The sequence below is a fragment of the Rattus norvegicus genome, chromosome 7 (assembly GCF_021556685.1).
Source record: "Rattus norvegicus strain SHRSP/BbbUtx chromosome 7, alternate assembly SHRSP_T2T, whole genome shotgun sequence".
Taxonomy (NCBI): Eukaryota; Metazoa; Chordata; class Mammalia; order Rodentia; family Muridae; genus Rattus; species Rattus norvegicus.
In genome coordinates, this window is record NC_141540.1 from 120256365 (window position 1) to 120280169 (window position 23805).

The following is a 23805-nucleotide window of genomic DNA, read 5'->3' on the forward strand; positions in this document are numbered from 1 at the left end:
CCTCGGGGTCAGCACCCACTATACCCGGTTTATGGCTGAGTGCTCAGCCTGTCCTCACCTTATTTATAGAGGGACAAACTATGTCTTAGAAGAAGAAGGCCTGCCCAGTCACTGGCTCTCCCTCCAGGTCTCAATTTTGAAGATTTATCTATTTGTGTGCATGTGTATATGACTGTGGGAGCCTCTGCCATGGGTGTGTGGATGCCCTTGGAGGCCAGCTGGAGTTACAGGCAGTTGTAAGCTGCCCGGTGTGGGAGCTCAGGACCACACTCTGGTCCTCTGTAAGAGCAACAGGTGCCCACAGATGCTGAGTCGCCTCTTCAGCCACAGCCTTTTCTGAGGTGCTGAGGCTTGAACCCAGGCCCACACCTGAGCTAGGCAAGCCTCCCAGCACAGAGCTTTGTGCCCAGTCCCGACATTGTTAGAGCTCAGGGCTCAGGACTTGTGCCTGCATTCTCTCCAGCCCCCCCTTTTTTTATTAAATTTATTTTTATATGAGTATGCTATAGCCATCAACAGACACACCAGAAGAGGGCATGGGATCCCATCACAAATGGTTGTGAGCCACCATGTGGTTGCTGGGAACTGAACTCAGGACCTCTGGAGAGCAGTCAGTGCTCTTAACTGCTGAGCCATCTCTCCAGCCCTTGTGCTGCATTCTCAGTGCTCCTGAATTAACTACCTGGTGCTCACAAAAGGATATGCACCCTACTCTGTTGAAAGACAAAGGACTTTAATTTAAGTGATTTTTCTGGGATTGCCAGTTTGTTTGGTTTTGTGGTGCTAGGACCTGAGCCCAGTCTTGTGCCTGGTGAGCAAGCAAGCACTCAACCACTGAGCTACACTCCCAGGATAAGGATTTACTTTTTTCTTTTTTCTGTTTTTCAGTCAGAGCCTCATTATGTAGCCCAGGCTAGCCTGGAACTGGTATTTTCTGGCCTCAATCTCCAAAGTGCTATGATAAAGGTGTGCATAACCTTGTGGGGTGGCACATGCCTTTAATCCCAGCACTCAAGAGGCAGAGGCAGGCACATCTCTGTGAGTTTGAGGCTAGCCTAGTCTACATAGTGAGTTACAGGACAGGTAGGGCCACATAGTGAGACCTTGTCTCACTTTAAAAACAACAACACCACCAACAAAAAACCCACCAGAATTGTTCATCACCATACCTGACTTTTAAAAAATGCATTTGACGGGCTGAAGAGAAGGGTTGGCAGTTAAGAAAGTGGCTGCTCTTTCAGGGGCTCAGGTTCTACCCCAGCATCCACACGGTAGCTCTCAACCTTCTCTAATCTAGTTCCAGGGGATCTGATAACTTCTTTTGGCCTCCTCTGGCACCAGGCATGCATGTAGGCAAAACAGTCAGTCCTACACATAAAATAAATAAATCTTAATAAGTAAATTTGCATGATGTTAATAGATATAAATTTATGGCGGGAAACTTGTGCAGTAAATGGGTAGCCTGTACAAGAGCTTCCTGCAGATACATTGTATTTTATTCTAATATGTATGTATTCATTAAAAACAATCCAGCCTGAGACTGGGGTGTGACTAGGATCCTAGAGCACTTACCTAGTATTTATAAGACACTGGGTTCTGTCCCCAAATCAATAAACCTGTGCTGTGGCCCAGGACAGCAGGCGGCTTTAACAATTTTTGAGGCCCTGGCCACAGTCCCCAGCCCTAAAAAACAAATCAAGCAAAAACTTCACCAAAACAAACCTGGTAGGTGGAAAGCCAGGCTGACTTCCTGAGTCACTGGTTGGTGGCATTGTCCCCTGGGCCGCCATCACCTCTTCCCCTTTCAGTACAAGCGGGTTTCACAATTCCTCTTGCTAATTTGACATGGTTTATTGTTCCCCTCTAATGCTAACAGTTGCCCTGGTTGTTTTTTTTTTTTTTTTTTTTCTGGGAAGTGAGGGTTTGGAGCCAGGAAGGGTCTGGTAGGTGAAGGAGGGAGTGAGGGAATAACTCTGGTCTCTGAAAGAGGGCTTACCCAGGGCCCAGCTGGCCTGCCCTGCTCAGGGAACACCTGCCCTGTCCTCTGCAGATGTCGGCAGTGCTCCAGCACGTTGGTCCCAGGCTCTTACAGTAGTGGGCCCGAGGAAGGCACCTTTGTGTGTGCAGAACGCTGCACCAGGCTGGGGCTGGGAGGCCGGTCAGGAACTAGGCCCCTTTCACTGCAAAAGCAACAGCCGGCGGCGGCAGCAGAAGCCAAGGATGGAGAGGATAGTGACCTGAGCAAGAGCGTGGTTGTGGTGGCCGCTGAGGCAGATGGGCTCCAGGCCAGCTCTGAGGTACAGCCCCACACCCTGACCAAGCCACCTCTTCCCAGCAAGCCCCAGGAGCTGGCCAGTCCCCCTGTTAGCAGGCCCACACCTGCCCCCAGGAAGGCTTCTGAGAGTTCAGCCTTAACGCCTCCAACACCGCGGCCTCGGTCTAGCCTGCAGCAAGATGGCATGGTGGAGCAGAGTGTCAGCGGTGACCTTGTTAACGGTGAGTGACTGAGTGACGGTGCAGTGTTCCAGCTTGTGGGCATGTAAATAGCCAGGAATGTTGTCAGCATGCCCCCTTTGTTAAAGATTTATTTTAAACTCTGTGTGTGTGTGTGTGTGTGTGTGCGCGCGCGCGCGCGCGCGCGCGCGCGCGTGCGCATGTGCACGCTTGTGAGTGTAGGTGCCTATCACGTCCAGAAGCAGGGCGCACATTGGATCCCTGGAGCTGGGGTTATGGGTTGTTGTAAGCTGGTATGGGATGTGGGTGTTGGGAACTGAACTCAGGTTCTCAGGAAAAGCAGCAAGTGCTCTTGGCTACTGAGGCATCTCTCCAGCCCTGTGAACTGCTTTTTGAGCCAGTACCTGTTTGTGCTGTGTGATTCCATTACCTGTTAGCCACCTTGTGCTTTTTTATGCCACTGTCTCCAAACTGGTACAGCTCAAACCACAGGGCACCCGCCACTGTCCCTGTGCCTGTTGTTTCTGTCTTGTGGTTTGGAGTGTGGAAGTGTACACACATGTGTCCTCAGTGTCTCTGAGACTGAGTATTCAGGTCAGTCATGTTTCCTGGCTTGTCCCCAGGCTCGCCCCAGGTGCCTTCTACTCCCATCATGTCTGTCTGGTATCTGTCCAGGGCAGTGGTTTTCATTCTGTGGGTGCCAAACCCACCCTCTCACAGGAAGGTCGCCTACAATCATCAGAAAAGACAGATAATTACATTATGATTTATAACAGCAACAAAATTAAGTAGCAATAAAAATAATTTTATGGCTGGAGATCTCCACACCATGAGGAACTGTATTAAAGGATTGCAGCCTTAGGAAGATTGAGAACCACTGGTCTAACCAGCTAAGGGTCTGGGGAGGGGAGTGGGGTCAGGTGGTCTCCTGAGTTTCTCTGGACTGCAGTGGAAACTTGTGGCCTCCTGTCTGCAGAGTATTCTTAGATGACCTCCATGTATGGTGTGAGCTCATGGGGTCACACTCTGGAAATTGAGATACACTGAGCATTCCTTATCAGTCAGACAAGGCAGTGAAGGCGCAAGGGAGAGAGCACCCGGGGACTTGTGCCAGAACATTCTGTGTGCTTGAATCTGCTCAGCACTTTTGGAGGTTGGCCTAGGTTTGGATACTGGGGACACAGATAATGTTTGGATCTTCTTGCACTCTTTTGGAGGAACCGGTGTCTGAGGGTGACAGGCACGGGCAGACACACTGCTGGGGTGGATGGAAGCAGGAATCAAGGGAGGCTTCTAGGTGAAGGTGGCACCTGTGTAGATACCCTAGTATAGAGGAAGTGACTGAGGGGATTTGGCTTGGGACGTAGCTAACATGCAGTCGGGCCTGCCAGAGGCCTGGCCACAGCCTCTGACTGATCATTCACCCATTCACCTTCCATATTGTCTAATCTCCCTGAGAGCTGGGCAGGGAGGGGCTGTGGTCACACTGGTCTGTGACCTGCCAGGTAGGTCACAGCACCCGAGCTGCTATGAAGGCCTGACTAACTGTCCTTTCGTATCTAGGAAGACTACAGGAACTGCCTGTTCCCAAGCCAAGAGGGACACCCAAGCTGTCAGAGAGGTATGCTGGCCCCCTAAAGGCCTCAGTGGGGGTGGAGGTATTTCTAGTTCCAGAAAGGACTTCCTAGGCCCACAAGGAGGCTCTTGTGTGGCTGAGGAAGGAAGGCCACATCCTTGACATGTGCTCCAGGTGGAGATAGCCACCTGGAGAGTTACTTCACCTCCGAAAGCCTGTGCTTCATGCATGACATGGGAGTCTAGGCCTCATTCATAGAGTCCAGAAAGCCCGGGAAAGCTTAGCTGTTGTGTCTGACTCTCTGCTACCCCACTGTGGGGAGGACTTGCTTCGGATGAGAGCTGTCCTCATCAGGATGGCTGCCCTGAGAGGGGCTACAGCGTCCTCCTGGTGAACATTTGTATAGCCCCTGATGTGTGACCATACTCAGGGGCAGGATGTAGAACTCACTGGACCCTAACCATGGCCCCGTGAGACAGGGAATGTTAGTAATGTCTCCATGGGACAGATGAGCCTGAGGCACAGGGTGACATCATTAAATGTCACTCAGTCCCATTTTGGGGGCTAGATTAACAGTGGCACTGTGGTTGAAGATTTGTCTTCTCTGGACCTCAGGGTGCCCTATTGGAATGTGGGTGTTGTAACCCATTTCAGCTTTGTGCTTGGCCTGGCCCTGGGGCTGGGCTTGGGAGAATAGAGGGCTCAGCTTCTCTTCCCCACACTTGCCTTGGCCTCCCTCTAGGATGACAGCACCAAGGAAGGACCCCCCCTGGATCACATTGGTACAGACAGAGCCAAAGAAGAAGCCAGCCCCACTGCCCCCCAGCAGTGGTCCTGGGCCACTGAGTCAGGCCAGCAGGCAGGTGGAGAACGGAGGCCTGGAGGAAAAGACCCAGAAAAGCCCAGCAGCTGAGCCAGAGCCCAAGCCCTACAACCCCTTTGAGGAGGAAGAGGAAGAAGAAGAAGCGTCTGTCCCAGCAGTACCCAGCCCTGCCCCAGCCCCACCAGAGACCACCCCCAAGTCCCTGCACCCCTGGTACAACATCACCCCCACCAGCAGCCCCAAGACAAAGAAGCGCCCTGCCCCCAAAGCACCCAGTGCTTCCCCACTTGGTGAGTGCAGGGAGCTTCCTTTCCTGTGTGTACACTGTGGGGTACATGGTCTGCCATCTCATCCTAGAGCAGGCCAGGAGAGGGACGGCACTGCTGCCACATCACAGGGAACGCTGAAGCACTGGAGGCAGAGTTTGCACCCCAGCTTTAAGGCTTCCTGTTAGGCTAATTCAGTGAGGCAGTGGAGGGGGGAGTCAGGGAGGTGCATGGCATGGCTTCTGAAAGGTACGAGGTGGGGGTTAACTTGAACCTTGCCTCTCTGGGTCTCTGTCTCTCCAGCCATTGAACAGCGTGGCTCCTACTTGGCTATTTGGTCTCCTAATGCGTGGTAGAGGTCAGCTCCTGCCTCTCCTTGCCTAGTAGTCACTTTGGCACGGCACACCATGTATCTGAGCTTTACCTCGGATTTGTCTTAAGCTCTTGGTCCCCTTCCCACCCCTAGACTGTGGCTGCCCTTTTTTTTTTTCTTTTTCTTTTTCTTTTTTCTTTTTTTTTTTGGAGCTGGGGACCGAAACCAGGGCCTTGTGCTCGCTAGGCAAGCGCTCTACCACTGAGCTAAATCCCCAACCCCTGTGGCTGCCTTTTAAAGCTCAGTGAGACCAAGTGCCTGTTAGGAGCAATTACAGGCAAATGCTCTCACGGTCTGAGTCCCCTTGCTAGGTGGGTTTGGGGTAATGGGGGCATGAGCTCCGAAGTTGGACAAAAACAGGTCCAAAGATGACCCTAGCTAGGGAGAATTCTTCCCTGAGTCTGCATCTTCACCTGGGAAGTATGCTGATGGCTGTGGAGGTGTGGCCATGCCATCTGCAGGAGCAGAAAGCCACACCTGGCAGTGCCTGGCCCAGCACCGGCTGCAGCAAGGGTTACCCCTCCCTCTACTGGTGTCTTCCTTCCAGGCTCTGTTCCAGAGGCCCAGGCCACCCTTACTCTTCTTGCCTTCCTTGTACTAGAGTCTCCACCTGCCCCAGCGCTTGCTTTAGAGCAGTCTTAGGAACGGGAGGATCATGGGGCAGGCTAGAGGCAGCTGTCAAGCTGGATGAGAGGTTAGGTTAGGGCCAAACATGGTGGTGGCGCACACCTTTAATCTGAGCACTCAGGAGGCAGAGGCAGGCAGGTCTCTGAGTTCAGGGCCAGCCTGGTCTGCAGAGGGAGTTCCAGGACAGCCAGGTCTACACTTAGATATGCCACAAGGAAGCACACTAGAGCATCGGGGGATACAAGGTGGGGTCTGAAGGAGTGCCTTTGTAACATAGGTCCTGACAGGAGTTTGGTGTTCTCTGGCCTCTTAGCCCTCCAGATGGGGAAAAGCTTGGTGTTCAGGGAGCAGGATGTGTTGGGTCAGGACAGAAGTCCTGTTCACCGCTTGATCTTGCTGGTTTACTTGTTTGAACAGTTCTCCACGCCTCCCGCCTATCACACTCAGAACCTCCTTCAGCAACGCCGTCACCAGCCCTCAGTGTGGAGAGTCTGTCATCCGAGAGTTCCAGTCACACTGCCAATACAGAGCCTTCGGAGCCACCTGCCGTGCCTAAGAGCTCCTCGGATCCTGCTGTGCACGTGCCTGGCACCCCTGGCACATCTGCGAACTCTGTCACCCCCTCAGCCCACTCTTCCCTATCGTCTTCTGGGGAGCTAGGGCAGCCTAGTGGTGAACAAATGCCACAGGCCAGGACAAGGGGCAGCCCAGGTACCCACTCCACCAAGCCCTTCAGTGGTGCCACCCCCACGCCCTTCTTGTTGGCTGGAGATCAGAAGAGCCCTGCACCTCCCATGGGGAGCTCTTCACCACAGATGCTGATCAAGGTGAGTGCTTCCTGGGGGACAAGAGCAGCCTTCCTTCCAGCCAGTGGATGTGCGTCTCCTCACAGGGCAAGGGTGCCTATCTTCCTGCTTGAGTGGGCACACCATCATGTGAGATACAGATGTGCGTGTTCACCCCTCTGTCTCACTGCTCACCAGTTGGTTTACTAACACGGTGGGATCGGTCCACCCTCCGCCCGTCAGCCACACCTCATCTACCCCTGCACTCACTGGCTTCGCTGATGCCATGCCTTGAGCATACTACATTAGGATGCTGTCCTTGTCCTCTCCGGGACCCAGTCTACACAAGGTGACAGGCATATGATTGCTCTAGAATGTAATCTTGAGTGAAGCACAAACAGGAAAGACAACTCCTTCAGTAGAGACAGCACCTCTCGCTGACCACCTCCTGTGTGTGTAGGCTCCTGAGGACACAGGTCTCTGTTCTTGAGGGGCCCATGGTGTGGTTGGCAAGTTTTGAAGTGACTCCCGTTTGTAGCCACACTGCTTTGTAGGAGCCGAGGTGAGCCCCCATCAGTTTCAAGGGTGCAGGACCTCCTGGGCTCCTTTTTTATGGGCCCAACCCTTTATGGGCCCTTGCTGGTCTCTGTCTCCTGTCAACATGAAGTGGGCGTGAGGAGGATCTCCTGGCTCCTCTCTCGGCATCTGGGTTCTGTAGTTCTAGGCTCATTTGTTTCTCAGAACCTGGGCTTGTCCAGTCTTATACATATTGTGGCTCTACAACACATGTAAGGCGGCTGTCTTTGTAGCTGGCATTGATGGCCCACTTTTTCTATATGCCTGGCCCTCTCTGGGCCACATCCACTCATGCAGGCTCTGCCGCCTGCTATTGACGTCGAGGAGGCCTGCTTCTAATAATAAGCCACTGAGCATGCCAAGTTTCCAGACTGGTCTGAAGAGCGTCTTGGTGGTGGCAAGTGGAGTGCTAGGGGAGCTTTAAGTACCCTCCCAAGACCATTATTCATAGATTTTCGTGTTTATTTTAAATTCTGTGTATCTATGGGTGGGTTTATGCATGAGAGTGCAGTGCCGATGGTAGCCAGCAGGGGCGGCGGCGTGTCTGATCTCCAAGAGCTAGAGTGACAGGTGTTTGTTAGCCATCTGATGTGGGTGCTGGAACCCTGACTTTGGTCTTCTGGAAGAGCAGTATGTGCTCTTAGCTATTAAGCCATCTGTGCAGCCTACCCAGCTCCATTTGTACTGCAAGCATGGGCTGTATGGAAGGCTGCCTTGAGGCTGTTCTGCAGCTTAAAATGCCTGGAAGGGCTCAGAGGCCTTGTGCTTGGCTGGACTGCCTTTGGGTGTTGATACTACAGAGAGAGAGAGAAGGCAGAACCCCAGGGGTGCTCCTAAGGAACCCAATCCCACCCCTGAGAGTAGGAGAGAATATCAAAAGCAGTTGGAGTGGGAAATGGGGGTTATAGGTGACCACAGTGTCTCTGTCCCTAGGTGGGAAGCTGCTCCTCCATGATGCTGCTGGGCCCTTGGGAACATAACCCCTCTGAAACATAGCTCAGCTGTAAAGGGGCAAGCAACAAGTGAGGCTTTATGTGTGTTTGGTACCAGGTCTAGAACCCAAGGCTTTGTGTTTGTTAGCTCTCTCTCTCTCTCTCTCTCTCTCTCTCTCTTTTTTTTTTTTAAGATTTATTTTATTTATTATATATAAGTACACTGTAGCTGTCTTCAGATACACCAGAAGAGGGCATCAGATCGCTTTACAGATGGTTGTGAGCCACCATGTGGTTGCTGGGAATTGAACTCATGACCTCTGGAAGAGCAGTCGGGTGCTCTTAACCGCTGAGCCATCTCTCCAGCCCATCTCTCTTTTTTTTTTAAAGATTTATTTTATGTATATGAGTACACTGTAGCTGTCTTCAGACACACCAGAAGAAGGCATCAGATCCCATTACAGATGGTTGTGAGCCACCATGTGGTTGCTGGGAATTGAACTCAGGACCTCTGGAAGAGCAGTCAGTGCTCTTAACCACTGAGCCATCTCTCTAGCCCTCTTTTATTTTTTTTCTGGTTTTTTTTTTAAACTATTTAATTAAGTGGCGGTGCTCAAACACTCAAGAGGCCGAGGTAGGTGGATCTCTGTGAGTTCAAGGGCAGCCTGGTCTACAGAGTGAGTTCCAGGACAGCCAGGGCTACACAGAGAAACCCTGTCTCGGAAAACCAAATCAACAAACTACCTTCCTTTAGCTCTGCATTTTGGACAGTCCCACACACATGACACGCATGTTTATGGGAGCAGTGGGTGGGAGTCTGTGTCTAACAGTTCAGTTTATTTTAGTTCCCCACCCTCTAATCTCTGCTCAATCTTTCAGCCCCAGCTCCTGCATTCAGACGAAGGGTTTTTTTTATTTTTCCCACCATGTAGACCTGGCTGGCCTAGAACTTACAGTGATCTGCCTGCCTTTGCTTCTGCCTCTCTGCCTCTCTGCCCCTCTCCCCCTCTGCCCCTCTCCCCCTCTGCCCCTCTGCCCCTCTGCCTCTTCTCTCTCCCTCCCCTTTCTCCCACCTCTCTCCCTCTTCCCCGACCCCAGTCTCTCTGCTCGGCCACCACATCTGGCTCAGACAGAGCCGATTCACCCAGCCATGCCCTTGAGCAGACAGCCATGTGAGGTGTGAGAGCTCATTGGGGAGCAGTCTGGATGAGCAGACAGCCATGTGAGGTGTGAGAGCTCATTGGGGAGCAGTCTGGATGAGCAGACAGCCATGTGAGGTGTGAGAGCTCATTGGGGAGCAATCTGGATGAGCAGACAGCCATGTGAGGTGTGAGAGCTCATTGGGGGAGCAGTCTGGACGTGGAACTGGAGCTGAATGAGTGTGGAAAGATGGAGCTTGGGAGGTTCTGTTCTTGCCTGACCCTCCCTCCTGCCACTTGTGTCCTGACCTGCTTTCCATAGTCCTGTATGATCACACTTCTCTGATTGAACTGTCTCTCATGCCTACTTTTAGTCTTCCTGCAAGGAGAATCCTTTCAACCGGAAACCATCTCCCTCCACATCTCCAACTGTAAGGAAGGCCACCAAAGGAGCCAAGCCTGTGAGGCCACCTGCCCCTGGACATGGCTTTCCACTAATCAAGCGCAAGGTGCCAGCAGAGGGACCCTAAAACCCATCTGGCCTAGGCCCAGCACCCTCCCCTCAGCAGCTTTTGGCTTCTGGGACCTGTGAATGGCCCAATAGGAAGGCTGACCCGAGCCCAGGGATCCTGCTATCCAGGAGCAGTGGGTGGGTGTTTGTGTGTAACAGTTCAAGTGCAGAGCGTAACCGTGGGAGAAACTTGTGCTTCTCAGAAGGGAGCTTCCGGGCTTCTCCCTAACCTGTTCCACTAGCTCACTGCCCAACAAAGAAACCCCTCCTGAGTGACAGGGCAGGGGAGGCTTCCCTCTGGAGCAAGGACTTACTTGAACCTCTCATGGGGAGTTTGTCAGACCTTGACTTGGAGGGTTCATGGCCATCCCCACTCCTCACACCCGTGGTGCTTTCTTGTCCTGCAACTTTGGGACAGGACCTGGGTTCCTAGAGCCTGCAGTGCTAGGGGACCCTGTGAGCTGGAGGAGAGCCGGTGGAGGGGACAGCCACCGCTCTTTAAGTGACCAGAACATTACTGGGCAGGTCCAGGCTGACCAGTATATTCCTGAAGAGGACATCTATGGTGAGATGGACAGTATTGAGCGCCAGCTGGATGCCCTGGAGCACAGCGGAGTTCTGTTGGAGGAGAAGCTGCGTGGTGGAGCCAATGGTGAGGGAGCTGCCAAGAGGAGCTGGCTGAGGGTTGTGGGTTGAGGGGAGCCCCTCCACCTGGGAGTGCGGAGCTGTGAGGGATGCCAGCTCTGGCCTTAGTGGGGTTCTGGCTTCCAGAAGGCAGCGAGGACGACATGCTGGTGGACTGGTTCAAGCTCATTCACGAGAAGCATCTACTAGTGCGGCGAGAGTCGGAGCTCATTTATGTGTGAGTCCTGACTGCCCTGCCTGCTTCCCGCCGGGTCTGAGGGGAACTGGGAATTTGTGCCGTCTGCCATGGCGGCACTGCCTGCAGATGAGCGTTCACTGCCTCTTCATCCCACCCTTCAGCTTCAAGCAGCAGAACCTGGAGCATCGCCAGGCTGATGTGGAGTTTGAACTCCGGTGCCTTCTCAATAAGCCAGGTGAGCCTGGGACCCAAAGATCCAGGAGACCCTTGCCAGCCTGGGCCACAGGAGCCTGCCTTTAAAACTAGGGAGGTTGCTTCCTAAGTGCTCTGGAACTAGCTCTGTAGGCCAGGCTGGCCTCAAACTCACAGAGATCTACCTGCCTTTGTCTCCTGAGTGCTGGGATTAAAGGTGTGCACCACCACTATCCAGCCTCCAAATCTGATTCTTAGAATCCACGTATTTTTGACTCTGGGCATGGCAGGAACCTCGGGTGTGCTGAGGGTTGAGGGCTGAGCTGGGAAATGGAGTGGAAGAGTGCTTGACTTGTCTGTGGTTGTGGCATGTACTGAGCCATAGCTGCTGGCAGAGATCACAGAGCCATGGAAGGATGCAGCGCTCTGACGTCTTTCCTATGTGCTGATGTCATCAACCGTCACTGCCATTTTAGAGCTGAGGTTATAGAAGACCAGGACCAGAGCCCGGGCTTTTTCCTCATTTATGTAGGAGATGCTAGCTCTGTCTGCCCATGCCTGCCCCACACCAGTTCTTACTGACTCTGTGAATGAAGTATTGCCTTTTCATTAACTTGGGCACTTGGAAGGCTGGGATGGCCCCAAGTCACAGAATGTCCTTGGCTTCCTTTGCCAACTGTGAGTCACTTTCACCTCAGCAGGAGGCTGGGAGTGTGGCCACCTCTCAGGAGCCTGGTGTAACTAGAGTGAGTATGACCGGCAGCCCCAAGGCTGTGGCTACACACCCTGCCCTAGTCAGCTTGCCCCTGATGCTGCTTTTGAAGATTAGGCTAGTTTATGGGACCCTGAGGGAGATGGGCCCATAGATGCCACAAAAGGCCACCATGTGAGAGGTCAGGCTGCTTGGGTTCAATGACTTTGTCTGGGTAATGCTGGCAAAAGGCTTAGTTTTCTAAAACTTCAATTTCCCTGCACGTAGACTAGGAGCTCAACCTACCCAGGCTCCAGGGGTGAGGACACAGGAGAATTGGAATTTGGGTAGTGGCTGTGAAGCCATTTGCTGTCCCCAGGATTGGGCTGGGTTTCCTGTCCCTCAAGGTGAAGTGGGAATGGGGTAGTTCCTGGTAGCTTAACACATGAGTGGCACCAGATATGGGCACCCAGCCTTGCAGGCCCTGAGGGTGGTCCTATTGAGACATCAAGCATCAAGAGGCCTGGAAGAGGGAAGAATCTGGAGGGTGGCAAGTGTTAGTGACACCAGGGGGCCCATTGTCCCTCCGTTTGCCCTCCTCCATGGCCGTGGGGGCACATTCCGCTTTGTGACTTGGACTGAACTGCTTCTGCAGGTGGACTCCTGGGAGTTCCTTGTCCTCCCTGTGCTTGTTCACTCAAGCCAGTCCCATGTTGCTTTCCACAGGAAGCCACCCTTTGAGCATTGCTGGCCCTGCAGGGTGTCCTTAGATGGTATTTGGTGGGCACCCTGGGCCTGCATGGTGTCTTTGACCTTTGTGTTTTGTGGGCAGGAAGCTCTTGAGCATTTTTGGCTCTGCAGGGCATCACTTGAAGGGTATTTGGTGGGCAGCCAAGTGTTCTTCGTTTTTCCCTAGGCCTACCTTCATTTCCCTACCAGCTTGTAAGTGGCACTCTGGGTCCTTCTCTTAATCTCACAGCAAGGATGGCCTGCTGTCTTCCGGGACTCAGGATGTGTGTGCTGTCCCTGTGAAGAGGTTCCCACCACTTACCCTGGTTTTCTCCCTTGGCAGAGAAGGACTGGACAGACGACGATCGGGCCAGAGAGAAGGTGCTGATGCAGGAGCTCATGACCCTCATCGAACAGCGCGATGCCATTGTCAACTGCCTGGACGAGGACCGGCAGAGGTGCCACACCTGGGATCCTGTTGGGGGAGCAGCTTCCTGGTAGAGCCTAGGAGGGCACTTGCCTCATCTCGCCCTGTCCTGTGGGGTCTGGAGCTTGGAAGGGACTCACAGATAACCTGGTTCCTTCCTGTGGTAGACACTTAGCTTCTCTTTTTTACCCAGGGAAGAAGAGGAAGACAAGATGTTGGAAACTATGATCAAGAAGAAAGGTGAGGGGGTTGGGGATTTAGCTCAGTGGTAGAGCGCTTGCCTAGGAAGCGCAAGGCCCTGGGTTCGGTCCCCAGCTCCGGAAAAAAAAAAAAAAAAAAAAGAAGAAAGGTGAGGCTCCCCTGAGGAGGGGCCAGCACTTGCTTGTGAGCTGCAGCTTGTATTTGCAGCAAGCAGCCCCATGGGATGCTTGGCTGTAAAGCAAACTCCCAGCCCTCTGGAGCAAGGGAGGCCAGTCCTTGCCAGGTTTTGAGGGTAGCCAGGGGATTCCTTTGTGTCCACAGGACAACTGTGGTTTAGCAGGGGTCCTATGCCCTCTGCTCTGCAAGCTGACTTGGGGGTCTAGGAACCCGGAGCCTGTTCAGGATCAGAGTATCTGTCGTGGCTAAAGGATGCATCCCTGAGAGCTGGGGCTTGGGGCTTGACCTCAGTTCCATCCGTGACTCACTGTGCCCTTGTGGCCATGTGGCTGAGGCTAGAGCCAGACTGGCTCCTGGTCCCAGCTTGGGCACATGAGCTTTGTGATGGCACCTCTTTCCAGTGTGGCTGGGGGTTACAGAGTTGACTATATGAAGTGCCAGCCTGAGCTTAGGCACCTGTAAGCAGCACAGTTAGTGTTGGTTCCTTTCAAAGGCATACGTTTTACTTGGGAAACTGAGGTTGAGGCATATGGTTTCTGAGGTGTCTCGGTGAAAGGATGGCCTGGAGCCCTTGATGGTTGCATACCTGCTCAGTGACACTGGCCACTGCCCATCCTATCCAGGTGCTTCCATCCCTTCCTATCTGAGTCTTTGTTCTTTGCTTCAGATTTCCAAAGAGAGGCAGAGTCTGACAGTAAGAAGAAGGGCAAGTTCAAGACCATGAAGGTGCTGAAGCTTCTGGGAAACAAGCGAGATGCCAAGAGCAAGGCCCCTACGGGCAAGAGCTGACAGCCAAGGAAGCTGCCTTCCTTTCCTCTCCTGGATCCTGGAGGCCAGAGCAGCACTCTGCTGCCCCTGGACCTGCCAAGGGGGACAGTGACCTTGGGAAGGAGTCTCTGGGTGACCTTTGCCCTCCTCAGGGGTCTCCAGCTGGTCTGGGCTAAAGATTTTTCCCTCTTCCCTGTGTCCCAGACAGCTGTGACTTTGCCCTGACTCCAGATGCTGTGATGTGCCTGGGGACAAGCAGGGATGCAGGCTCCAGGCAGAGGCAGTGGCTCTCCTTGTTGCTCTCTGAACCAGGCCAGATGGGGTCGTCATCAGTCCTGCTCACAGCAGGCCCTGGCTTAGGGCTTGCATACCTTGCAGCAGGCCAGCAGCAAGGTTGGCTGCCTCGCTGCTTCCTTCCGCCCTGACCCTTGGCCCACCTTCCTGTCTAGTGCAGATGCCCTTGAGACTCTGTCACCTCACCCTGGAGCTTTATTTATGAAGTCTCAAGTCCAGCCCTTGAGTGAGTGCTCTGTGTAGTGTCAGAAGGGAATGGACTGATGACAGTTGTTTCCTCCCCCTCATCTCCCTCCATCTGTGGAAATCCTCATCTACTACACAGGGACCTCTGCTGGCTGTGCTGGGGCCGTGACTCAGGTCAGCCTAGGAAGGTGTGCTTTGGCTGGAGGTTCTCTAATTCAGGCTTTCTGCCCACTCTATGCCCAGGGGATGGGCCCATTCCTTTTTTGTGGTTGGTGCAGCCTGTCTTTTCTGTTGTCTCTTCACTCTGAGGTCTGCTAGCCACTCACCACTGAGTGAAGTGATGGGATGCCTCTTTTTGCTGTGGACTGTGCTAGGCAGCTTATGGTCCAAGCACTGTTCTTACACTCGCAGACTTCAGAGTTCCTCCCTCTGTGCATCCTGGGAAGGAACTCACTATATCTCAGTTGCCGGTGCCCTACAGCCTTGGGCACAGCCACATCTGTGCCCTCTTGCTTGTCTGAGCTGTCCACTCAGTTGAGAACCTGACCCATGTAGCCTTTGGTGGTCTCTCCAGATGCATCTGCTGTCCTAGAGCCAAGGCCACCACCTCAGAGGTCTTTCACAGGAGCCTTATGACTCAGTTGCTATAACCCAAGAGGGCTCTACCAGGCTGTTTCACTGTCAAGGAAAGTTCATATCTCAGTGGAACAGAACAACCTTTCTCATAGTCACCTGTGTTCTGTGAGCATGGGCCCAGGGTTGCCAGATCTTGCCCATTTTTTTCAGAAGAAACTCAGAATCCAGTTCTCCTACAGGTGTAAGTTGTAAATGTTGACATCAAAGTTGAGTTTCTCATTGTGGACTACACTTGTCCTGGGTTTTCCATTGCGCTAGGCCTGTAAATTTGAAAGCTTGTCCCTACTAATTGAATGCTCATCTGCTGGCTACTGCATAGACCAGTTTATTCTATGACAAGGACACAGGTCATATGTTCTATTGGAATTATGGGGAACGTCCAGCAGGAGCAGGAAATATTTTCATTTATGGGATAGGAAAATGACAATATTGGTGAAGGTCAGGCTGCTCAGGGTCAACCGCCTAAAGGAAGGACACTGATGTGCAGTGTACCACCTGGGATGCAGGTGGTGCACCTGGTGGGGAGTGGGTGTACCAGCTGGGGAGCAGGTGGGGTGCCAAGTATCGAGAAGGGCTGCTTTCCTTGTCAGGTGCTGCTTGACCTTCAGGCTGAGGCCTCAGGGGCCCTGGAAAGGAACTGTGGCATCTGCCAGGGCCCTTTTGCATAGGGCCTTCTCTTTTGCATTTTTCCCAGTCTTTGGATGCCATCCCCGTGACCTTTGCCCTGAGTGGGCTGCTCTGCAGTTAATTACTTGAGTATCTTGGTGAACATGAGTTTTCACACCGTAGTCCTGAAGGTTAGCACTGGTTGCAGGCTGCTTATGAACCTTGTTAACCCTTTCTTCTGGAAATTTGCAAACAGCCATTAGACTCCACCTGTGCTGGACAGATTCTGAATCTGAACAAATAAGCAGTACCCTGGGGAAACAAGGTGCACATGTCACGGCCAAGTGAAATGTGTTTATTGGCCAGTTAATCATTGTGGTTAAACATTTGCCTAAGACTACAAGGCGGCAAAGACTTAGATCCTAAGGAAGGAAAGAATCATGTTCACTTTTAGGTTCAGAAAGGCAGAACAGAGCACCTGAGGCCAGCTGTGACATCAGAAAAGCCGGAGAGAGGGTGCCCTCAGGCACACGTCCAAGGTGGTGAGCCTGAGCTTCACCATGGTGTGCCTGGGCCTTTCCCTAGAAAGGCTTCAGTACAGTAGCTGGGACATGGACATCCCACTGAGGCTCTGCATCCCTGGGCAGCGTCTAGGGTACTGTCTCATGCCCCAGGACAGTGCCATATCATGATCTGGCATGGCCTGTGTGGGTGGACAGGCCTGGGAGGTGACACTGCAGAGTGAAGGGCTCCGGTTCTGGCTGTTGTGCTAGGTTGGCAGTCTCACTGGGCGAGCCCGCCCTAGTCTTGGTCTAAGTGGTGGTGAGGGCCTTCCGAAGCTCCTTGCTCCTCCTGCGATCAATGTCCTCCATTTCCCGGAGTTTCTGCAAAGAGCCGCCAGGAAGAGCTGTGGTCATGGCAGGATGCCTGAGATGCCACCTATCCTTGAGGCCTGGGTTCCTCCCATTTGACTCTACTCTTCCCCTCTTTGGTGGCCTCTCCTACCTGGGAGATTTCAGCCAGGATGATTCCTCGGTATTGCTTGCCCTGTCCCAGAGCCTCCATGGCAGCCAAGAATTCTTTCCTGTCCTGGATTTCCTTCACCACTGCACAGAGGGGAGGGGCCATCATGTGCACAGGGCAGTGTGACTAGAGTGCACAGGGTCTCAGGCAGTGCATGGTCTCTGAGGGAGACTGGGTGTCTATCAAGCCATGTTGCTCTTGTTAGCCCCAGCAGTTCTACACCACACACTACACAACACACACACACACACACACACACACACACACACACACACACACACACTAGCTCACGTTCGTCAAACCGGTCCAGCTCAGGAGCTGGGTCTTCTTGCTGCACGTGGGGAACCTTTTTCCGTTCCTCCATGTCCTTCCCAGTGGCAAAGATATTTTGGAGTCTTCGTTTCTCCTTCTCCAGATCTCCTGTGGGGCCCAGAAATGATCTTGCTAAGTAAGGTACAGAGCAAGGCCTGCTCCCTTGTTCCCATTAGCGGCTGTGTGCACTGTGGGTATCTGGGTTGTGAGGAGTGGGCCTCTCCAGATCCCGCTCTTCACTGGCTGTTCCTGAGCAGAACTTGTTAGGCTAGCAGTGGAAACAACCAAGAAAAGGCACCAGTGCAAAGCTAATGGGTAACCCAGAAACCAGGCCTCTGAAATGACCTGTGTGTAGGAACTGTGGGGATGTTAGTGGGTCTGGGCCAAAGGCAATGTTAGAGGAGGAGGGGCTCCCCAATGTGGCCTCAAATGCAGGCAGATGAACTTGAGGGAACAGGAGGATAAGCAGCTCACAGCCACATGTCCCTCTGGGATTGGGAAAACTGGATTAATTTGAAGGAAGTTCTAGGAAGATAAAGGGGGCCACCTGCCTGGTTTCCTGCCAGAGTTTGTTACTAGCTCGTTTGAATGATACTGTGTGTCCTGGGCTGATGTGACCCCAGAAGAGAGCTCTACGGTCACCACTTACTGGTGGCCTGAGGCTTGAATTGCTCACGACTGTATGCCCCATTGGCTTGACACAAGCTGGCGGGCCTGAGGTGAGTGTGGGTAGCCAGGATGGGAGGCAGGTAGATGGCTGCAGCTGATTTCTTGGAGGGAGAGTCCCTCTGGCTGGATGTCGGGTTGCACTGCAGGGGTAGAGGGGCTCCTCCTGGGAAAAAAAAAGAGCAAGTGGGAGCACCTGTTTGGCTTGCTTTCAGAGAAATAAGGTAGCTGCCAGAAGCCAAACAGTGTAGACAGTCTCCAAATCCGTCCAGGCCCGCTCCTCTGAAAGCTATAGTAACAATTAGGTGGTTGCTCCTTGTTCTTGAAGCTTCTAAAACATCCAAGGATTGATCGTTTGGTATGTACACATACGGTTCTTACACTGGATCATACCCTATGGTCAGTAACAGATCCTTTCACTTAGCAATTTATCACGGCCAGCTTCCTGTAAGCACATGCACAGGTAACTTATTTTTCATAGCTGTGTACTAGTTGTAAAAACGTTACATTATTTATTCAGCTAGTCCACTTCTGGACATTCTGGTTGTCCCTGGTATTTTGTTTCTTTTTTGTTGGCTGGATTTTTACTACTTCTGACAATGCTGCAATAAACATTCTTATACACTGAAGCTTCAGCATGGCCCTCTATTTCTGTTTCTTTTTCTATTTGTGTGTGTGTGTGTGTGTGTGTGTGTGTGTGTGTGTGTGTGTGTGTAATATGTATACAGATTTCAACCCATTTGATACAGCATTATTTTGGAGATCAAAGGACAACTTTCAATAATCAGTTCTCTCCAACCAAGTTTGTCCCAGGGATGGAGCTCCGGTTGTTAAACTTTGTAGCAAGCATGATTTACCCATCTCACCAGCCCAGTGTTTTGGGTTTTTCCTTTTCTTTAAGGCAGGGTCTCTATCCAGACTGGCCTCCCAACTCCTATGAAGCTAGAGAGGACCTTAAACTTTTGATCTTCCTGCCTTTGCCTTCCAAGTACATGGATGACAGCTATGGACAGCCACACTTTTTTTTTTTTTTTTTAATAATAGCTACCATTTATTGAGCACCTACTCTATTATGTGCCAGGCACTGTGCTAGGCACTTTTCGTACAATATCTAATTTAAATCCTCACAACAACCCTGTGAGGTAGGTATTATTATCATCATTTTACATATGGGAGGACTGAGGCTCCAGAGAGGTTAAATAACTCTATTACACAATCAAAAATGATAGAGCTGGAAATCAAGCCCAAACCAACCTGACTCCAAATCCCATGCTCTGTAATGTAAGGAAGGGAGAGGAACAGCTGAACTTCAGAGTGTCTGAGTATAAGGGTGTGAGATGCTGACTAAGCCCGTGTAGGTGTGGCTTGTAATGAAGGTCACAAGGGCAGGAATTCGAGAGGAATAATACTTGGCTGGGGACATATGGACAAGCCTGGGGAGATGTCCAGTGGGGAATAAAAACAGATCTAAAGAGAGGGGAAGCTGGGGTGGGAGATCCAGATTTAGAAGTGGCCAGCATATCAACAGCTTAAGAAGAGAGTGGCTGACCCTATGGGGGAAAGGGGGGAAGAAAGGGACATGAGCCAAAGGCAGGATAATGGGAGCACTGGTGAGGGATTCTCAAGAGAACAGGAAAAGGCAGAGTCAGAGAGAACTGAAGACAGCGAAGATCAAGTCATGCTTCTAACATAGCCCTTTGTTCATTAAAGTCCCTGGAAATATGTTAAATGAATGTCAAAATATCCCTACCTCAGGTTGCCCCCAAACCTGGGCTAAGGACATCTTGATGGGGGAGACATTTGCTGGGGCATGCTAGGCAAGCACTACACAGCTATTTCCTCAGACAGCCACACTTTTATGTGGTGCCAGGGATGCAATCTAATGCCTGTGTGTAAGAGGCAAGGGGTCTCTCTACCAGCTGAGCCAGAACTTCAGCCTACATGTTAGTGTTTGTCAGGGAAGTTCCTGTAAAAAGGTAACAGTGGGGGAAAACCATGAAGAGGTGCTGGGGGTGTGTGTGCCCAGGTAACTAGGCAGCAGCCAAGAGGCGAGCGGGGATTAGAAAACACTTCTGAAGCTTCTGGAAGGATGGTTTTTATTCTGCAATGTAGGAGGCCATGGGAAGGTGTGGGGAAGGGTTACCTCTCTGGGTTGCTGTTCAAAGTCTCATTCATGGCCAAGGAAAACAGTTGTTCATTTTTCACCCAGCATTGGTGGGGAGCTGGGCCCGGGTAGTGACAGATGGGATGAGTGGTTAGGGCATGGATATAGCTTATGGGCTCAACAACTGCTGCTTCCTACGTGCCTGCCCCTCACCGACCTGAGAAGATGCCTTGTTCTCAGGTGATCAGCTCCAGCTCTAGCTCTTCCTTGGGTGCGGACTCAGCAACTAGTTATGGCTGCCATGATGCTAGGTGTTCAGGTGAAGGAGAGGGGTTTGTTGTCCTGAACCAAGCTCCAGAACAACTTAGGGTTTTTGTTTTGTGGTTTGGTTTAGTTGTTTTTTTTTTTTTTTTTTTTTTTTTTTTTAAAGATTTATTTATTTATTATATGTAAGTACACTGTAGCTGTCTTCAGATACACCAGAAGAGGGCATCGGATCTCTTTACAGATGGTTGTGAGCCACCATGTGGTTGCTGGGAATTGAACTCATGACCTCTGGAAGAGCAGTCGGGGGCTCTTAACCACTGAGCCATCTCTCCAGCCCCCCCCCTTTTTTTTTTTTTTTCTTTTTTGGTTCTTTTTTTTTTTTTTTCCGGAGCTGGGGACCGAACCCAGGGCCTTGTGCTTCCTAGGTAAGCGCTCTACCACTGAGCTAAATCCCCAGCCCCAGTTTAGTTGTTTTCTTGTTTTCGTGGTTGTTTGTTTTTGAGACCAGGTTTCTTTAACAACGGTAGGTTTTAGTTAAAGAGAGGCAGAGTGAATCCCCGGGGCAGCAGCCAAAGCTATGAAGCTTCAAGGAAGATTTGTCTCTTAAGGTTTATTTGGTTTTGTTTTATGTGTATGAGTGCTTGCATAGATGGATGTATGTTGTGTGCATGCCCGGTGTCCATAGGCGGATCTCTGAGACCAGCTTGATCTACAGAGCAGATCCTAGGACAGATAGAGCTACACAGAGAAACCCTGTCTTGAAAAACAAAAATGTATTTTTAGTTATGTGTGTATACACCATATACATACATATATACATACATACATATGTACGTACATACACACATACGCCTGTGTGTCTGTGAACCACAGTGCCCAGTGAGGACATAAGCTGGAGTTTTTGGTGACTGAGTCACCCTACACGGGAGCTGAGAACCAAACTCAGATCTTCTACAAGAACAGTACCTGCTCCTATCTTAACCCCTGAGCCATCTCTCCAGCCTGCCTCACTCTCTCCAACCCTTTTTGTTTTTTTGAGACAACCTTTTTTTCTTTATTTATTTATTTATTTTTTTGGTCTTCCATTTTTGTGTTTGAGACAGGGTTTCTCTCTCTGTGTAGCCTGGCTGCCCTGGAACTCACTCTGTTACCAGGCTGGTCTCAAACTCAAGAGATCCACCTGCCCCTGCCTCCCAAGTGCTGGACCACCACCATCGCCGGCACCCAAGCCTTTTTTGTGTAGTCATGGTTGGCCTAGACCTTGCTAAACAAACTCCCACTGCAATAAACTCCCACCTTTATATAGAGGAGCATTGAAAACCTATCCCTGAGCTGTGCACAGTGGCACACACTGTTAATCCAAGTACTTGGGAGGCAGAGGCAGGCAGATCTCCTAAGAGATCTGTTTGAGGCCTGCCTGGTTTATAAAGTTCCAGGACAGCCAGGGCTACACAGAGAAACCCTGTCTCAAATATAAATAAATAAATAAATAAATAAATAAATAAATAATCCCTGGTTCTGGGGTTGGGGATTTAGCTCAGTGGTAGAGCGCTTGCCTAGAAAGCGCAAGGCCCTGGGTTCAGTCCCCAGCTCCGAAAAAACCAAAAAAAAAAAAAAAATCCCTGGTTCCTCTCCCCAGAAAGTCTCTTGAGTGAGAGTGACTGTCCTTACTTTTCATGGTGTCCATGATATGGCGTTGCTGGAAGTTTGTCAGTTTGGACTCCTTCATCATCACTGCAAAAATAAAGCCATCTTTGAGTTCCGGAGCTTCAGCAGGCACCCTCCCCTGACCATGACCCACCCCTGCAATGCCCCACTGTAGCACTGTCTCCTCAGCTCTGCACCGAGCTCTCCCACTCCTCTGCCTACTTCATCTTCTCCAGAGTGCATGCCACTTCTGGTTTTTTCCTTTTCTTGTATTTATTCATTTGTTTTCTACCTTTTTATTTATTGGTTTATTTATAGACATAGTCTCACTATGGTCATAACTTGGTATATACATTGGGCAGCCTCACACACACGTCCACCCACCTCTTTCTCAGAATCAACGACATGAGCAGCTTTTCTTCCCTTAAGAGAGAGAGAGAGAGGGGTTGGGGATTTAGCTCAGTGGTAGAGCACTTGCCTAGCAAGAGGAAGGCCCTGGGTTCGGTCCCCAGCTCCGAAAAAAAAGAAAAAAGAAAAAGAGAGAGAGAGAGAGTGAGAGAGAGAGAGAGAGAGACAGAGAGAGAGCGCGTGTGTGAATGTATGTGTGTATGGGTGTCTGTGAAGGCCAGAAAAAAGGCACTGAATCATAGGAAGCTAGAGTTATAGACTGTTTTGGCCCACCTGACATGGTTGTAGGGAATTGAACTTGGGTCCTTGAGACTAGCAGTCAGTGCTCTTAATCTCTGAGCCATCTCTCCAACCCTTATATTAAGGATAGGTTCTTACTATATTATACAGACTCGCTTTTCTTGGGCTCAGGCGATCCTCCCAAGTAGTAAGCTTGCATAGCTTTATATCTGCCTAAGACAAACACACACTTTTTTGGTGACTGGCTAACATGGGTGCTGGGGACTGAACTTTCAAAGAGTAGTAAATGCTCTTAACCACTGAGCCATCTCTCCAACTGTAACATACACACTTATTTTGGCGTGTGGTGTGCTGGGACTGAAATCCAGACTTCACATCTGCCTAGAATATACTCTATCACTGAGTGACACCCCAGCTCTATAATTTTCTATTGTTAATTTTTCTTGTTACCCTCCTGTACTATTAGCTCTATAAGAGCAAGAATTGGCTTTCGCAATCCTCTCAACACTCTATTCCGAATACCTAGGACAATATCCAAATCATATATTGGCTTTTTAGTCGTTGAATAATTAAATGCATGCAGGTTCATTCACATAGCAGAGTCTGGAGCTACAATTGTGTGCGGAAGCTGGCTCGTTCTTTGCCTGGTGGCATTCACCATTTAGAAGATGATAGCTGGGACACTAAACACCTGTAAGACTATATATTATGCTAAACCCGGTGAAGGGAGTTGAATGTGGTACTGTGAAGGTCCTACTGTGGTGGGAAGGAGATAGGCTTCATTGAAAGTGCACGTAAAAGATGAGCTAACCATTCCAAAATTCTCCATCTCTGGCCTTTGATTCTCCCCAGAACCCTTCTGAATCCCAAGCTCTTAAGGGAAAACCGCACCGCTCAAGTCTTTGGTCCGCTAATGCACTAACCTCTGAGAAGCTCACAGGTCCCCGGCGTGTAAGCGGCTTGCTTACGGCAGCGGTGGAACCCGGTTCCGTTTGCCACTGCGTCCACCCTCTCCTGTGAAGCCATGGGAGGGTTCTAGGAGGGAGAGAAGGAATGACCAGCCCTCTTCCCGCGTCGCAGACAGACCTCTCATCGCTAGCAACCTAGGAGACTGAGAAGCTGGTGCTCGACCCCTCGGCTCCGGACAGCGCGGTGACCACAGTCCTTATCCTGACGGTCTAGGGCGGAGCGCTCACCATCAGCGATGACCCGGGCGTGACAGAGCCTTCCTCACGGAAATCCTCCGGGGAGCCAGAGTGTGAGCGTCCTCACCAAGCACTCCTTATTACCATGGTAACTAGCAGACACGCCCCCACGCACGCGCATTAGCGCTCGCGATCGACTGC

The 23805-nt window shown here is 51.3% G+C and overlaps 2 protein-coding genes across 3 annotated transcripts in view; one reads left to right on the top strand and one right to left on the bottom strand.

The window, feature by feature from the left end:
* The window catches only part of Micall1 (MICAL-like 1), a 30195-nt gene extending 11773 nt beyond the window's left edge, over positions 1–18422 (top strand). Inside the window, 11 exon segments of the mRNA NM_001419632.1 lie at positions 2051–2496; positions 4018–4075; positions 4773–5143; positions 6537–6946; positions 9926–10060; positions 10588–10714; positions 10834–10924; positions 11047–11120; positions 12841–12955; positions 13118–13164; positions 13970–18422. Coding sequence (NP_001406561.1) covers positions 2051–2496; positions 4018–4075; positions 4773–5143; positions 6537–6946; positions 9926–10060; positions 10588–10714; positions 10834–10924; positions 11047–11120; positions 12841–12955; positions 13118–13164; positions 13970–14091 — 1996 coding nt within the window. The 3' untranslated portion in view covers positions 14092–18422.
* On the bottom strand, positions 16127–23758 carry C7h22orf23 (similar to human chromosome 22 open reading frame 23). 2 transcript variants are annotated; one of them, XM_087557448.1, is made up of 7 exons: positions 23656–23758; positions 23383–23494; positions 21836–21898; positions 17777–17959; positions 17107–17235; positions 16798–16898; positions 16127–16676 (listed from the first exon to the last, which is right to left on the bottom strand). In XM_087557448.1, exons 1-7 carry the CDS (start codon positions 23656–23658, stop codon positions 16605–16607), a joined length of 663 nt encoding a protein of 220 aa, XP_087413574.1. In that variant the 5' UTR covers positions 23659–23758; the 3' UTR covers positions 16127–16604.
* Positions 23759–23805: the final 47 nt, after the last annotated feature.

Excerpts from the sequence above, each read along its gene's own strand:
- C7h22orf23 (XM_087557448.1), bottom strand. Across the intron at positions 17,960-21,835 it reads TATCATGGACACCATGAAAA|GAGGAGCCCCTCTACCCCTG; the intron begins GTAAGGACAGTC and ends TTTTTTTCCCAG. Across the intron at positions 16,899-17,106 it reads GCTGGACCGGTTTGACGAAC|TGGTGAAGGAAATCCAGGAC; the intron begins GTGAGCTAGTGT and ends CCCTCTGTGCAG.